General features: G+C 48.8%; 1 protein-coding gene across 2 annotated transcripts in view; it reads left to right on the top strand.

Moving 5' to 3' along the window:
* Nucleotides 1–17,489, top strand: part of LRIG1 (leucine rich repeats and immunoglobulin like domains 1) — a 113,622-nt gene that overhangs the window by 68,208 nt on the left and 27,925 nt on the right. For both annotated transcript variants that reach the window (XM_040246606.1, XM_040246607.1), the window contains exons 4-6: nt 12,502–12,639; nt 14,392–14,535; nt 15,994–16,137. In XM_040246606.1, coding sequence (XP_040102540.1) covers nt 12,502–12,639; nt 14,392–14,535; nt 15,994–16,137 — 426 coding nt within the window. The remainder of the gene's footprint in view (nt 1–12,501; nt 12,640–14,391; nt 14,536–15,993; nt 16,138–17,489) is intronic.

The raw sequence follows: 17,489 nt of genomic DNA, 5'->3' as shown, positions 1-17,489 counted from the left end.
CCCTCTGCTTCCCCAGCTCCACCAACTGCAGACCAGCGTTAATGGACCCTGGGGAGGGGTGCTTGCTCTGTGCAGCCCAGCAGCTCAATCCTGTCACCCGGCAGGGAGCTGGCTCACCCAACTCGTGCTGGAGAGCCATCAGTTATAGAAGTACCCACTGCAGCGTCTTCACATCCTCCAGGGGGGTTGTGTGGGCACTGCTTGTTTGAGCCTGGCATTCATGGATGCTCTGACCTCCTGGGTTCTGATCAGTGCCTTCTCTCCATCTTTCCCACATTTTTTTGCCAGGAATGGTAGGCTAGACCCTTGAATTAGAAGAGCCTGTGCCTCTAACTTGTGGTTAGGCTTGCCCTGCAGAGCCTCCTTGAAAAATATAATGAGAAACTTGGCAAGTCCAGTTCCGCCTTCAGCCATGCAGCACTGATGGGCCCCTAGCTGATGTTGGGATGTGTGGCTCCATGTGACTCGGCCTGACAGCCAGGCTCCTCTCCATTGAGATGCAGAGGATCACACCTGTGTGGTGGGATGTGCAGGGAGCAGGCCGCCAGGGCAAGGGGAGAGAAGGAGAAGAAAAATAAGAATCTTGATCAACTCACCTAGCGGGGAAGATAAAGCCAAGAGGAGCCATGTCAGCTTTGACCAGAAGAGAAGCTCTCTGGCCATTTCTGACCCGGGGTACCCCTCTATGGGTGGGAGTTCAGGTGGAGTGGCTCTCTGTTCCTGACTTTTCCATGTCCTGGCCCAGCTTCGTGCTGCCCTGCACTGCCCAGATCCAGGGCAGGTTACCTCCCTGTGGTCACGGAACCAAATCCCCAGCCAGCCCTTAGAAGTGCCTGCCAGTATGAAATGGCTCAGCCATCTCTCAGGGGAGCACAGTCCAGATGTGGCCCAAAAGGCGTCCTCAGGTCAGCTTGTTGGGTTGGAACTCCCAGCTGGAATTTCTCCTCCTCCTTTTTCACTGTAGCTGAGGCAGGAGTGGGGAAGGATATGTGTGGCAGTGATAGAGATCCTGGTTAGGGCCAAGCTGCCCTCCCTGCTTTGGCGGGGTGGGGCGGGGGTCTGTTGGCTACTTCATGATGAGAAGAGGCATCATCTCCACCAACCCCAGCTGATCAGTGAATATCCAAGGTCAGTTTGAACTTGGAAGATAGATTCACACAGACAACCTGAAAGTCCGCGGTATTTGACATTTTCTTCTAAGGTTATCACTTAGCTTCCTGACTAAAAAGTTGATTCTACCTTACACCTCTCACAGTTTTCTTTAAAAAAATTTTAATTGAATAGTTGATTTTGCCTCAGAGTAGGTTTTTTTTTTTTTCTGATTAACATTCCCTTGTTCGTGAATGTGGTAGCAGATATAGAAGACTGAACTAAAGTTGTAAGTCATTCGTTTATTCAACAGATTTATAAAAATTTTACTTTATATTGGAGCTAGTTGAAAAACATGTTATGTTTCAGATATACAGCAGAGTGATTCAGTTATACAGATACATATATGCATTCTTCAGATTCTTTTCCCATTTAGATTATTACATAATATAGAGCAGAGTTCCCTGTGCCGTACAGTAGGTCCTTGTTGGTTATCTCTTTTAAATATAGCAGTGTGTACCTGTCAATCCCAGACTCCCAATCTATCCTTCCCTGCCACCTTCCCCCCAGTAACCATAAGTTTGTTCTCTTAAATTTGTGAGTCTTCACCAGATAGTGATTGTCTTTTATGTCCTCCACGTGGTCCTGGGTGGCTAAATCCCAGCCCTTGGGTAGCTTACATTCTAATGATGTGATCTTGGGACTACTTAATACCTTAGGAAGTTCTGTTCTTTTCTGTTTGTAATTAATAGACTTTTTGAGCAGTTGTAGGTTTATAGGAAAATGGAGCAGAAAATACAGACAGCCCTTATAAACCCTGCCCCCTATCCTGTTTTCACTGTTGTTTACATATTGCATTAGTGTGGTGCTTCGTTATTGACGGACCAGTCTTACTACGGTATTGTTAACTAAACCTGCAGTTTCCATGAGGGTTCACTGTTTGTGTGGTACATTCTGTGGGCTCTGCAAATGTCTTGTGGTGTGTGTTCACCATTACAGTATCGCACTGAATAGTTTCCTTGCCCCAAGCATCCCATGGGCATCACCTATTCATTCTTCTCTCCTCCCAACCCCCTAGCAGCCACTGCTCTTTCTACTGTCTCTGTAGTTTTCCCTTTTCCAGAGTGTCATGTATTTGGAATCATACAGTAGATTGCATTTTCTGATTAGCTTCTCCCACTCAGCAATGTGCGTTTCCTCAGGAGACTTTGTTTCTGTCCTGTGCTTGTAGTTTGGATTAGATCCTGACGACTTGCAGTCCTTCGTGACTTGGGTTGCTTTTGACTCCACAGAACTGTAGTGGCCGTCCTTGACTGTGCCTAAGTTGCTTCATTCCAGATGCTGGGCTACCAGCTCCATGTGAATAAGCTGGTGGGTGGGAGAACCAAGCACGATCTGGTGCATCAAGGTGCCTGGGGACCTCTGATCCCCTTCACACAGAGTTCATTGAAACAGTCTGTTGAAGATCCCAAGGGGAAAGTGACCCTGAAGGAAGTGAACAGGTCAGAAGGTCGGTTGACACAGGCCAGTCCTGCCTTTCAGAGTGGCTGACCCCGCCTGGCGGAGGCTGTTTATCCCGCCACTGGACCGCTCTTGTTTTTTATCCGATCTCCACCTGAATAAACAGATCCGGAACGTCATCTGCAGCCAGGCTGAGAATCGAGCCAGAATTCCCCAGGGAACTGGTGATTCACCAGCAGCGGGTGGGGGGAGGGGGCAGTGAGCAAGAGACAGAAGGAGACCGGCTTTTTCGGAGTCTCATTTCCTGTCCAGCAAGTAACCCAGGCTGCGCCCTTCTCACAAGGCGCTGGTTTCTTGAAGCAAATTATCAATTTATGCAATAAAACAGATGGTTTGAGTTTTCATTTTTAAGATGATGAATGCAAAGCAGCCTAGTGAGAGGGTGATGCTTTTAAATGTCATTCTGAGAAGAGAAACTTTTCTTTAAGCTGGCCTAGGAAAGCTCTCCTGAATTCATGGATTGTTAAAAAAAATCTCTTTATCTTTATTTTCAAGATGCTTATGGGCATTGGTCCCAATGACGGGGATATTCACAGTTTTCTTGGCAATGTTGAGACTTAGAATTGCTCATTCTCTTTTTTTTCCCCTTTTTCGGTGCTCATTAAGCCCCTAATTATAATAAAATTACTCTATTTGACTCCTGAACAAGATTAGATTGAGCTTTGTTATGCTGTGTGGTCCCAGGCTATATTCCTAATGCTTTACCTGGGGAAAGGGTACTGGAAAAGGGACACATGGGGGCGGTGGCGTCTCAAAATGTGGTTTAATGAGGCAGCATGAAACATGGCACTTGGATCAAATGACTTTTCAGATTCATTTCAGCCCTGAGGGATTTGGTTAAAAGGAATGTACCAGTGTCTGCAAAGGCTGAACATAAATGTGTAGCAACGCCACCCTAGACGCTGATGCATGCTAGACCTGCAGGCAAGTATGCACTGAAAGATATGTGCAGAAGGCACGTTCCTGTGCTTGAGTGTGGTTTTTGCAGTAACCCAAACTGAAAGTAACTCAGTATCCATTAGCAGTAGAATGGAAAATAAATTGCTGTAGAGAAGTACTACACAATGATGACAAAGAATAAAGTCCTGCTGATGCAACAACAAACAAGATGTTTGTTTCTTGAGTTTGCAGATGCTTTTATTGAAATATCACAGGCATACTGAGAAGTACATAAATGATCAACATAGAGTTCAATGCAGGAAAGCTATGACAATCCTTGATAGCATGTTGACAAGCAGAGACAACTCTGCCAACAAAGGTCCATATAGTCAAGGCTATATGGTCTTACCAGTGGTCATGTATGGTTGTGACAGCCAGACCCTAAAGAAGGCAGAACGCCGAAGAATTGATGCCTTCAAACTCTGGTATTGGAGAAGACTACTGAGAGTCCCCTGGACAGCAAGGAGAGCAAATCTGTCAATCTTAAGGGAAGTCAGCCCTGAATAAAATACTGTTTGGAAGGACTGATGCTGAAGCCTAAACTCCAGTATTTTTGGTCATCTGATGCAAAGAGCTGACTCATTGGTAAAGTCCTTGATGCTAGGGACAATTGAGGGCAGAAGGAAAAGAGGGCGTCAGAGGATGAGATGGCTGGATGGCATCACCAATGCAATGGACTTGAACTTAGGCCAACTTTGGAAGACGGTGAGGGACAGAGAGGCCTGGTGTGCTGCAGTCCATGGGGTTGCAAAGAGTTGCACACAGCTGGGCAAGAGCATGGATGGGTCTCATATGTGGAGTGAAAGTAGCTAGATACAGAAGAGTAAATATGGAATGATTCCATGTAGATGAAGCACAGCAATAGACAAAATTAATCATAGGTGATAGAAATTACGGTTGCCTTGGAAAGGAATAAATGACAAGGAAAATGACAAGAGGAAGCCTGCAGGGATGTTGAAAATGTCCTGTGTCTGTCATGTGGTTACGTGAGTGTAGACACTTTATTAAAATGCATTGAACTCTACGTTGATCATTTATGTACTTCTCAGTATGCCTGTGATGTTTCAATAAAAGCATTTGCAAACAGAACAGCCCCCCCACACAACACATGGCCTGTTGTATAGTTTTCATACTTTTTATATTTTTCTACAAAGGAGAAAAAAATACAGAAAAAAAATATTTTCTGTATTTTTCAACAAAGGAGAAATCATGATCTTCTTGTTTGTTCTTGATGATGAATGTCTTTTAGCCCTTGCAAAAACTCAGTTGAACCCCCAAGGTAGCCATCAGGGCTACTTTGCTCAGCCCTGAGTTTTGTGCAAAATCATTAATATCTTGTGTGCACCTTCATCCTCCTCATTGTGATCAGACCTTGGAGCACCTGCTCCAGGTGGGGCATGGGGTTAGGTGCAGAGTCATAGGAAGAGTTCCAGAACAGCACAGTGATGGACCAGGTGCAAAGTGCTGTGGGTGCTCCAAGGCTGCAGGTGTGGCGTTTGATTAACCATGTCTGCCAAGGTCACTGGGGAATGGACTGGGCTGGGATGGGAATGGTGCAGGTGTATTACATTTTTCCCTCCATTTCCGGGCTAGATTGTGTGAAACTGTTTCTTAGCCAGAGGTTCAAATGAGGTGAGAGCTATAATTTGAATTTTGCTAATTATTAAAGGCATGATTTTAAGGTAACATTATGGAAGACTTGCTATTTCTAGTAATAGTCACCACTGCAGGAGTTGACCACTGTGAGTCACGACGCTTGTCTGGGAGAGCCTGGGGCATGCCTGCTTAGAGTTAGGACTGCTCTGTTGGCTAGCTTCGGTGTGTTTCTTTTTGCCTCACTGCAAGAACTAAAAAGAGTGAGGATGCACAAGTGTGAGTCTCTGTTCTCAGATCACCCTGTCAGCCTGCCTGCTCTACTGGCCCCTGTCAGGAACCTGGATCATCATCTGGGGTGCATAATAAATTGTGTAAGCTTAGGTTCCATTTCACTTCTTGAAGGGGTAGAGAAGCCATCACTGGGGAAGACATCGATTAGTGAAGTCTGACCTGGGCACTGGAGGGAGCACTGTAGGTTCTGATGCAGTGAGGCACTTAGCCTCATTTTGCAGGTGATTAAACCAGATCGAAAAAGAGTGATTAGCACACAGTTCTAAAGCCAGAATTAGAATCAGAGGTAGAATTAGAATCTGGGTCCCTGCCCCCAGATACCCAAACTAATTGCTGAAGTGTAGACCAGGGGTCAGTAAACTACAGAGGGGAAATCTGGCTCACAGCTTGTTTCTGTAAATAAAGTTTTATTGGAACACATCCACACTCATTGGTTTACGTATTGGCTACTTTTACACCCCAGTGTCAGAGCTGAGTTGTCATGACAGAAGCCAAATGACCCCAATAGCCTAAAATATTTAAAATCTGGCTCATTATAGAATACGTTGCTGACCCCTGGTGTAGACAGTAGGTGCATAATTTCAGCAACCAGCAAGAATCCATTTGACCCCTCTTGACCCTCCCTTCTTTGATCTTCTTGCCCTTTCTTCCTGGCTGTTATCTGTGACATGAGATCTTTCCCACCACTCACAGGACTACCTTGTAAACCCCAGTTTACAGAACTGTAGTAGAACAGTCACTTACGATAAAAACTTTTAAATGTTGGTTTCAAATGCCTCGGTCTGTTTTCCTGTCTAATTTAACACCAGCTCTGAGAACATGGCCAAGTGGAGAGAGCTTATCTTGCCACTCTCCGCCTTTGAAGCCTGATTTTATTTGTGAAGCCTTTAACAGGTGCTGGTTTAATAGACTTCTGCCGTATTAAGTTTTCTGTGCCCCAGAGGGCAGCCCAAGGGGTAACCAATCCAGGATGGACCGCAGGCGGTGTGGTCTGCCCCCCCGCCCCCCAGAGTCCCTGTCACCAGTTAGAAGTCCTGGCATCGCACTGCCCCCTCCCCTCCCCTCCCCTCTCCTCACTCTTTGTAAACCTGAGGGCATCCCTTTGCAGCTTGTCTGCACTGTTCTCTTCTTTCCATCCAGAGTATCCTTAAGAACGGAGCTTCTCTGCCTTATTTGCTGAGCTTGGCTCCCCTCGCCCTCTGCAGACTCACTGGTCACGCAGGCCTTTGGGAAGCTGGTACAAAAAAGCAGGCCGATCTAAGACCAATGACGCAGACTGAGTCTTTGCTGACCTGGGGAGAGGCGGCCAGCATTCACATCTAGCCAAGCTCAGCCGAAGGCTTACAGATTGACCCTGGGTGGTGCACTTAAAATTCCGCCTAGAGAGCCTCTCTGACAGGCTGGCAGTTCCTCCTGCCCTGGGATCGTGTGCTGGCTTCTTTCGTGTCCCAGCTGGGCTGACCACAGGGGAGTCCCGATGTCTTCAGCTGTAAAGCAGAGGTGATGGTGAAGTAGAGCCCCTTCCTTGTGAGATCACAGTGTGATTTCATGGAGCCATCACCAGGGCCTGTGACCCACAGGTGTCCAGTAACTGGTCAGCTGTTGTCAAGAAGAGCTTGGACAAAGATTCAGAGGCTATAATGACGACTGTGGGCCTTCTTGAAAACTGGACAGTTAGTTACATGAAAGGACTGTAGGACCCCTCATGGTACACATGGAAGTAAAAACATGCAGAGTTTTGGAAAAGTAGGACAGCCCTTGAGGAGGTGTGGCAGGCTTCCCCTGCCTACTGGCTGTTTGCTCTAACCTAGAGGGATGGGTGTCCGGAGGGGGTGTCCCAAGGGGGTGGGGTTTGGTGGGTTGGGTCCAGGGTGTGGGCCTGAGTCCCACTTGCTACAGGAGTGAGAAAGGGGATTGTTGGGGACCCATCAGATCTCTAGCCCCCTCTGTGAGTCCTGCAGAAGCTTCAGTCTGGGATTTACTTAGAAGCACAGCACCCCAGAGAGCCCCATCTCTCAGTGTCAGGGTTTTTTTACACTTTCCAGTTGGAACAGACTCATGTCGTGCATGAAGCTAAGAACGAGAGCTCTGAGTCAGCTCTCTGCTCCCTAGAGAGGAATCGGTCCTGCCTGTTTGCATTGAAACGTGGCAGACAAATAGGAAACCATATTCCTTCTCTTTCCAGAGTACCTCCCACTGATCCTGGCTCTGAGGATACAAATATGGCTAATAAAAACAAGAATTCATTTTATTTACTGAATACTTGCTTCATGTCAGCCCAAGGGGCATAGAAACTTGATACCCCATGTCATAGTTCACACCTGTAAGTGGTTGTGATGGCGATTCAAACTCGGGCGGGGCTTTGCTCATGGCGTGTTCTTCAGTGCTCCGTCATGTTCCAGCCCATGAAGGACAGCTGGCCTTGGGTGAAATTGCTGGGGTCCACAGAAACACCCAGCAAGATGTGATTCTTGCTCTGTGAGAGAAGGGATTCAAGAGCTGTGGGGTCAGCTTTCCTGAATAGGAGGAATTTGGGAAGAGTTTGATCAGGGCCCTGGGCTAGAGTCTAGAGCAGAGAGACCAGACCTGGGGGAGAAGATGACGCGCAGGAAGCTCTGAAGTCACTGTGGGCTAGGTCATCTGCCTCTGAGAAGAGTTGCCACAGAGCAGTTGGCAAACTTTCCTTCACGTTTCTGGATTATACTCGTCTGCTTGCCTGGTTTCCTTCTCCTTAAATGTTGTGGAATGCTGTGCTAAATTGCTTCAGTTGTGTCTGACTCTTTGCGACCCTATGGACAGTAGCCCGCCAGGCTCTTCTGTCCATAGGACTCTACAGGCAAGAATACTGGAGTGGGTGACCATTTCCTACTCCAGAGGGTCTTTCCAACCCAAGGATCGAACCCACGCCACTTTGGTCTCCTGCATTGTCTGGTGGGCTCTTTACCTCTAGTGCCACCTACTTAAGTGTTCAGGTGAGTCCCAAACCTGGGTCTAGGTTCCGCCGTTCTGAATGCAGTCTGTGTTCATTCTTTGTGATTCCTTCAGCAGGTATTTACTGAGGACATACTATGTGCCCCACACTATCCTAGTGGCTGGAGATACAGTAGTAGTCAAAACAGACAAACATCTCTGCCTTCAGGGAGCTACATCCTGATGGGAGAGAAGATGTTAAAGTAGAAACAAACAAAATACTGGGAGTATTCGATGATAGAAATATTATGAGAAATAAAATAGGCAAAACAGTGGAAAGTATGAATGAGTGTGTGTGTGTGTGCACGTGCGTTTATTTGTATGTGTGTGAGGGAAAGAAATTAGGAGGCAGAGGCTTACAGTTTTAGAGAATGTTGCCCAGGCCACCTCATTGAGAAGGTGACATGTGAACAAAGATGGAAAGGAAGTAAAGGCATGGGACCTGCAACTCTCTGGGGGAAGAGCATTCCAAGCAGTGAGAAAGGCATTTGCAAAGATCTTGAGGCAGGATCCTGCCTGCCACGTCCAAGGGCCAGCATTCTGGGCAGGGTACAAGGCGGAAGGGTAGGAAGTGAGGCAGCAAAGCAGGTGTGTGGCAGCTCACGTGGGCCTTGGAGGCTGTTGTGTGGACTTAGTCCTGCTTGAGATACAGAGCTGTTATTCGAGTTTTAGACAAATACATCCTGTGAATTACTTTGATTTTTCTTTTCTTTGTTTTGTTTGTAAATTGTAGTAATATGCACATTACGTGTAATTTACCTTCTTAATCATTTAGGTGTACAGTTCGGTAGTGGTAAGTATACTCGTGTTGTGTAACCAGTCTCCAGAGCTTTCTCCATCTTGGAAAATGGAAACTCCACCCCTGGTAAACCACTCCCCATGCCCCAAGCCCAGCGCCTGGCAACCAGCACCCCTCCACTGTCTGTCTCCGTGCATGTGACTGCTTTAGGTGCCTCGCGGACGTGGAATCATGAGGTATTCGTCTCTTGTGACCTGCGTTTTTCACTTACTGTAGTGTCCTCAGGATTCACCCATGATGTACTGAGTGTCAGAACTTCCTTTCTAAGGCCGAATAATAGTCCGCTGTGCGTGTACACCCGTCAGGTTTGTCCATCCATCCATTCATCCACTGATGGAGTTGCTTCACCCTTTGGCTACTGAGAGTGATGCTGCTGTGAATGTGGGTGTACAGATCGCTGAGGTCCACTTGTATTTCTTTGGATGTATACCCAGTAGAATTACTGGGGCCCATGCTGGTAATTCTGTGCCTACTTTGTGGAAGAGCCGCCGTACCGTTGTCTTCAGCAACAGTACCAGGATCCCGGCCACTCCACACCCTCTCCTGCACTTCCTGTTCCTGTTTTTGTTTTGTCTTTAATAGTGGCCACGCTGTAGGTGACTCACTGAGTTTCCTCAGCGATCAGTTATGTCGCGTGCTCATTTGTCATTTGTTTATCATCTTTGGAGAAATGTCTCTTCAAGGCCTTTTCCCATGTTTTATTTGACTTGTTGGGGTTTCTTGTGTGTTGGTCGCTGAGTTGTAGTTCCCGTGCGTTGTGGTTATTTTCTCCTTATCAGATACATGGTTTGCGAATGTTTTCTCCCATTCTGAGAGATGCCCTGACAGGATTTCTCTGGGTGTTGAGTTGAGAGTAGGCTGGAAGCGGGTAAAGATGGAAGGGGTAGCCCGTTACCTCGTTGTTATTGTACTGTACTCGCTAAGTTGTGTCTGACTCTTTGTGGCCCCGGGGACTATAGCCCACCAGGCTTCTTATCCATGGGATTTTCCAGGCAAAAATACTGGTCTGGATTGCCATTTTCTTTTCCAAGGGATCTTCCTAACCCAAGAATTGAACCCACGGCTCCTGTCACATCTCCTGTGTTGTAGGCAGATTCTTTACCACTGAGCCACCAGGAAAACCAAGTTAGTTACCTGGTTTTCTTAATATTTCTGAACTAGGAAATTTAGCATCACCATTCTGTGGTGTCCAGATCCTGTGGAGCCTGTCTCTGTTGCCACCACCTCTTACCTGGTCCCCTGGGACACAGACGCCCTACTCCTCAGAGGCTCCTGAGGCCTCGCCTGATGTGGTCCCTTTGCTTCTGCCCTGCCCATCTCCTGCCTGCATCCACACACCCCCACCCCGGAGCTGGCCCTGTAGCCTCTTCAGGCAGAATCTACCCCAGCTTGCCTCTCCCTCCTGGCAGATCTCACCCATCCTCATTCCCACGCTCCGTTGTTCCCCATCTCCATGGCTGCCTCTTCTGCTCACCAGGGAACTCTTTCCAGCGTGTGAAAGAGACCCGTCTTCATCACAGCATCCTTCCTCCAGCCTGGGCCTGGCACAGACCGGGGCCCAGAACATGTTTGATTCAGTGGATAAATACACAGAGGAGAAAGAAGGTGTAAGATGAAAGAGACAGGGAAGACAGAGCGGGGGGGAGGGGGGGCGCGCTGGGGCTGGCCCGCAGCTGTCCCGTGGCCCCTTGGACTGTGTACGGTCGGTCCCTCTTTGTGTGACTCGGGGCCAGCGGCTCCCCTCCCCGTCTTTCCTTAGACCTTCTTTTTCCTGGCTCCCTGGTACTGCATTCAAAGTTCCTGGATGAGGCTCAGCTCTGTTCCCTTTATTTCTCCTTCTTTTTTCCCATACTTTACATAATAAAGGTTTCCTTTTCTATTCTTTTTTTTTTTTTTCCTTTTTATTTGGGAGTCAGAAAACTGAAGAGACTATCTTTATTAAGAACTTAATAAAGAACTCAAAGGAAGTAGCTTGGCGGCGGGAGCATGGAGGAAAAAGTGGCCTTTCACTCCAGGAAGATTTTGCTGTGTGTAAGGGAGCTGTACCCTCGTAAATGGGTTTTCAGGTTCAAGGCCTGGGAGAGATGGGAAGAAAACAAAGGCATCAGTGAGAAGGCCCAGAGCTTCTGGGAAAGAGGGCCTTGTTTATGCCTGTTGGAACCGATTTGGTCAAGTGTTTGTTTAAAAGAGATGCCACTTGGTGAGCGACGCCTGGCTCCCTTGTGTCGTGTTCGAGACTGCTTGGATTGGCTGGAGCCCCCGAAACTGTTTACTCAGAAGCTGGCCCCAGTGAGCGCGTGGAACCAGAAGCACAGCACCCAACTCCACGGGGTCTGAAATATCAAGATCTGGGCTGTGGCAGCTTGAATCCACCAGGCAGAGCCAGACCCACAAGGGGGCTGGTCTGCTCCCTCCAGCCTTGGTTAGCGTTTGTCAGATTTTTGCTGATTAATAAATACTGGTTGGTGGGTGAAACCGTGGTATTTTTTAGAAAGAGGATTCAAGGACAAATACGTCTCGGAGGGAGGTGAACACTGAACACATATGTGAACATCTGCCAAACACAGCAGTGTGGTTCAGGTGGGACCATCCATATCCCTAAAGTAAGGGGGTGTGGCCCCATCTTCCAGATGAGGAAACTTGAGAAACAGAGCCATCAAGAGGGTGGGGTCCGAGGTGCAGGGCATTTGATTCCAGTTAGGCCCAGCACTGAATTCCTGTTTCCCTTATTAGGTTGGCAGGGTTCTGCACTTTTTTTTTTTTAATCCCTTGTGCCTGTTGACACGCCTGGTACATGGTAGGTGTTGGTAAAATGTGAAGTGTGTAATGATGCGCTCAGTTGGATTAAACTGGATGCTGGGCTCTGGTGCCCACATTCTTGTGAGTGATGGGGTTGGCCTGGATTCTGAAGATTCTAGACACGAGCAGCCTCAAAAGCTGGGTGGTTGCATGGGGCACATCCTTTGTGGGAAAGTGTACTAGGTCTGAGTTCTGGTCATGCCAGGCTGCTCTCCACATGGCCAAAATATCACCCTCATGTTCCTGTCCTTGGGGAAAGCAGCTTGGCTTAGAACTTGGGCAGACAAACTTGTCACAGGCAAAGAATCTGATGTTCTGTCTAGCTTCTGGCCTGCAGGTAATAACCTGATGGAAGGAAGGATGGGAGACCTCATTTGCGAGTGTCATAGCATTTGTAATTCTCTGAAACTGCAGGGGAAAAAAATGTCTAGAAGTGTGGAGGAAAATAGTTTCTTTGCAAAATGACATGTTGGATTCACCTGCCCTGTGTGTTTTAGGCAACACAACAGGATTCGCAGCGTGGAGGGGAGTCAGCTGAAGGCTTACCTTTCCTTGCACGTGTTGGATCTCAGCGCCAACAACATCACAGAGATCCGGAGCACCTGCTTCCCACACGGACTGCCCCTCACGGAGCTGTAAGTGCATCGGGTCTGCCCGCAGTGCACAGGTCTAGACACTGGTGGGTGCCCGGCTGAGTCCGTGGGCCGGGCACATGACTCCCATCTGTGCCCTCAGCAGGGCAGGGCCCCCAGGTCCACAGTCCTCTGTTAGCCCATTTCCAGCATGTCCAAGTCAGCGGTGTTCTGACTGTACTCGTGGGCGAGGGAGCTGACGTGGGGAGAGGCTCAGTAGCCTAACAGACGGACCATCTCAGAGCACCGTCTCGCACCAAAACACGTGGCTGTGTGGACCACAAAGCCAGATTTTCTTTCTCCTTCCCTGTGCTGCCCCCTAGGAGAGCTTAGAGAAAAGACTGGGAGTAGTTAGGTGAGTGACAGCAGAGGGCAACCTCTCTGCAGAGACTCAACGAGCCAGTGCTCACCCATCCTCGGAGTGCTCTCGACCTTTGTCTGATCGTTGGTCTGTTTCTGTTCTGCCCTGTCTCACACCCGCTGATGGCAGACAGAAGAAAAACAGTCAAAACCTAGCTAACCTGCTGCTTGTTGGTAGGAAAATATTATTTTAGGGAAGAAACTGAAAACTCAGGCTAAAGAGGCATCTTCAGATGACATGTGAGCCCTCATCTCCTGGGTTACTACTGAGTACTCTAAGGGTTGTTTGTGAGGTTGGTTTATGGGTCATTGTGACCCATCAGTTCAGAGACCAAGGCCGGGCACACAGATTTTTGAGATGCCCGAGGAGCGGAAAGGTCTCTTTCTTAGGATGTATCAGGGTGCCCGAGGTGGAAGTGGGAGGCCTTGGCCGATCCTTCAGCCCCCAGTGGGGCTTCTTAAAGAGCCACCCACCACCACCCTGCCTGGGACAAAAACACCTCCCCTGCTGAACCGCCTCGCAGTGATCTTCTCTCTCTCTGCATGAAAGCAGGGGGACTCTGTGTTTTGGCAGAAGCTGGCCGGTATCTTCATCACACAGACTGTTCTTTAATCTGGAGTGTTAAGAACAAACAGTCCAGCTCCGTTTGCAAAGAATCCTCATGTGCCCTGTGCTGGGCCTCTGCCTGATGGAGACGAAGAATGCCTCCTTCCCTTCCCAACTCTGATGTAGAAAATTCTCTCTGGTCTTTTCTCTTTTGTTTAAGGCACAACAAGCAGCATCGGTCCAGGGAAGATGGAAGGAAAAGTGTTGTGGCCCCGCTTCACTTCCCTCTCCCCCGCTGGGAACCTTTCGTGCAGCTCTGCTTCACTAGAATGTTTCTCTGACACATTTGCAATGTTTAAATTGAAGTGTTTTATGCACATTTAGAAGTCATACAATGGGATCCACTTCAGAATTAAAGGCCATTTCCCCAAATTGTGAAACCTTCTCTGACCTTGCCTCACACTGAACTTTCTGCTTCCTGAGGCTCTTCTCACCAACCTTGAACCCTGCCCCTTGGGTAGTGGCCGGCAAGGAGGGACTCCTGCAGCGGTCCAACTGGAGTGGAGGTCATTGACTTCCTCCTAGAGTAGTCACCCTGGCTGAAAGCAGGGTGAGCTCTGGGCTCGAACAAGCCAGGCCTCTGTCACGTCTAAAGAAGACAGTCCTAATACCTGAGGCTGGGAGTGGAGATGGGCTTTGCAGCTTCAGGATGACAAATGTCTCGTTGGAAACCCAGCCTGCTGGGTGTGTTGTAGCTTGTTTTCCCAACTCAGCCAGGTCTGGCATCTGTAACAAGACAAGGAAGGCCTCCTACTGACCCCTGTATTTTCTCTCCTGAATCCTTCCAGCAACCTGGCAAGCAACCGGATCAGCACCCTGGAATCGGGAGCATTTGATGGTCTGTCACGGTCACTGCTGACGCTTCGGTTGAGCAAAAACAGGATCACCCAGCTTCCTGTGAAAGCATTCAAGTTACCCCGGCTGACACAACTGTGAGTCCAGAGACCTGCGCCGTAATTAAGCTTAGCCAAACTTTATGGAGACCAGAGTTCCCCCAGGAGCTCGTTCCAAATGCACCCGCTTCCCTTGCTCCCCTTCAGTCGGGCTCGGCATAAACTACCATTAATGGCCCTGCAGCAGTGCCTAATAAAAGCAAATTAGATGCTGAGTCTGGAGCCTGCGGACCGCCCCAGGTTGCTGAGAAAAGATCCTCTGAGGATACGCAGGCCAGGCCTCTGCAGCACTTCCCAAAATGCGGTGAGGAACCCCGCTGCTTAGCTGACCCTGGCTAATACATGACCTGTGTGGACTGGGGTCCTTATTTATTTCAAGCTTTCTCTGTTTTTGTTTTTTTTAAGGAACCCATGTAATCTGTGCAGTGGCCATTATGGGGTCCAGTGCTGCTTGAGCAGTTAAGAGAGGAACTTAGTGTAGCCAGAGGTAGGAAGCAAGAGATGGGATCACTGTTTTCATCTCCTCGGTCTCATAAGGTAGTTGATTGGCTTTTTTTTTTTTTTAGTAAAGAAAGGATGTGTTTGTTTAGTTTTTTGACTACCATAGCTGACCGCACTCCTAGACTGGCCCAGGGTTTGGATTCAAGAAAACTTCTATTTACCAAAACCTGATGGACTGCCTGTTCCCCGGTTTTTTGCCTTTCCAGTGTCCTTTTTTTGGTAGGAGAAAAATATATTTCAGGAGAATACAATGATACTGGAGATTTCGTTTAAGCAGAACGGATTGCCCAGGGGCAGGTATGGTGGCAAGATGGGGTGCTCCCCTGCCCTCTCACTGCTGTGCTCCCCCCACACACCCAGGCAGGGGGTCCTGGAGCGACTCCCTGATGCTCAGGACCTGGTGTGCGTCATAAGACACCACAGAAGAATTTGGGGAAACCCGAGGGCTCACTGGTCAGGCTGTGTTCTCCCTTCCCGAGTGTTAGCAATGTAGCCAGCTCACCCAGATTCCTGAAATCTTCTGGTTCACTGAGGTCTCATTACGCGGGGGCCGGAGGCCCATGAGTGTGCTTCATGGTGGGTCCAGGCGCCTCCTCCCGGATGCAGTTGGTGGGAAGTTGCCACCAGTATCCAGTGGTTCGAGTTTTCCTGGGTTGACGCATCTGGTGGGGGTTTCTGCTGCTGAGCTAAGAGATGGCTCACCTAAGATGTTCATATCCTGAGTCACACCCTGTCCTCACTGCAGAGTCACAGTTATGGGGGAGGAAATAGGAGTGCTTCCTCATTCTGGGGTCCAAGGGGACCAGCTTCTAGGAGCCCTGGGCTCCCTTTCACACGTTAACAGTGGCCAGTTGGTGTCTTGAGCACACGGGCTTCCATGGTATGTCTGTGCTTCCCGGGACCTCCTACTGGGATTGTCCCTGGGGACTGCCTGGTGATGGCTGTAGGGGTGGCGTGGGTAGAGGATGCTCTGAACTGCTGGCCTCGTCTCTTTAGGGACCTCAACCGGAATCGGATTCGGCTGATCGAGGGCCTGACGTTCCAGGGACTCGACAGTTTGGAGGTGCTGAGGCTCCAGCGAAACAACATCAGCAAACTGACGGACGGCGCCTTCTGGGGGCTGGCCAGGATGCATGCGCTGTGAGTCGGAGCCAGGCGCTGGGGCCTGTGCGGGGCCTTGAGCGGTCCTCTGGGGCCCACCCCTGCCCTTTGGGACCTCACGGGGGCCCTCCTCAGTGTCTTTGGGATCTTTTGCTACCCCTGTGGTGTTTTCCTTGCAGGCTAGGATAATCTCCTGGGGGAGTTTCAGAGGATTTGGTAAAGGGAGCTGGTTGGTGAGGATGGAAGGCGGGGGCTGTTTGTTGGGGCTGTTCCTCTCTCCCATTTCCACTCCCCCTGTTACTGAATGCACACTCAGGTGCCCAACTCACAATGCAGCCAAACGGTACTCAAGCGTCAGACTTTGGAACAGAGAAGGGTTTATTGCAGGGCCGTGCGAGGAGATGGGTGGCTCATGCCCCAAGAAAACCCAGAGTCCCAAAGGGTTTCAGGAAAGTATTTTTAAAGGCCAAGTGAGAGAGGACCATGGTTGCTTGTTACAACCAACAGCCTTGGTGTAAGAATCCCTTGATCTTGCAGCCATCCATTGTAGGTCAGGTCCTGATGTTCAGTAAACCTCCTACCAGACAAAAGTTATTCTTAGTTCTGCACCTTCTTGTCTCTAGATGAGTGGAAAAGTGTCATATGGGCTAATATTCTTCACACGCTAGGCAGCATTCTTAACCGGAAGCAAAAGAGATAGAATACAAAGGTTAAAATACAGGGAACATCTATTATGGAGTCAGACTCTTCTTCCCGATTATGCCCCTGCCCCACCCTCCCCACTCCTTGGCTGACAGTGGGCTCCCTTCCCACATCCTCTCCCCTCTCCCACACACCACAGGAAGTTCTCTCTCCCTCCACTTTGGGTTTGACAGTCTTTCTTGATGTGCAGGTGGGCCAAAGACTGTATAGTTCATCCTGAGAGATTTATTTCTGTTTTGTGAGCTAATCAAGCCCCTCACTGCAGATGTTCCACTTCTGTCAAGGGAGCACTTGCTCCAGCCAGATGTGGACAGTCTTGGGGCTTGCCTGCCTCACAGAGGAACAGAAGAGCGTCCGGAGAGGGGCAGACAAGGCAGTTACCGAGCTTCAACTTTTAAATATTTACATTTGTTTATTTTTAATCAAAAGAAACGTATACTCAATAGTTGAGCAAAATCAGATAGTAAAGAAAAGCAGTTGTTTCCCAACCCTAACCCTCAGTATCTCTCCCCGCCCAGTTCCCCTCGCAAGAGGCAAGCAGTCACTTCTCATCATGTTCCATCTTTGTGTTCTGTTTGGAGTTCTGCTGGTGGTTCCTTCCAAGTTAATATACTAATACCACTCACATTTTGATGTGTCATCATGAGATTTCTTATTTTATGGTCAGTGATTTAACTTGCTCAAGACAC

The sequence above is a fragment of the Oryx dammah genome, unplaced genomic scaffold (assembly GCF_014754425.2).
Source record: "Oryx dammah isolate SB20612 unplaced genomic scaffold, SCBI_Odam_1.1 HiC_scaffold_9, whole genome shotgun sequence".
Lineage (NCBI taxonomy): Eukaryota > Metazoa > Chordata > Mammalia > Artiodactyla > Bovidae > Oryx > Oryx dammah.
Note: the sequence above shows the minus strand (reverse complement) of the source record. Positions and strands in the feature narration are given on the sequence as shown.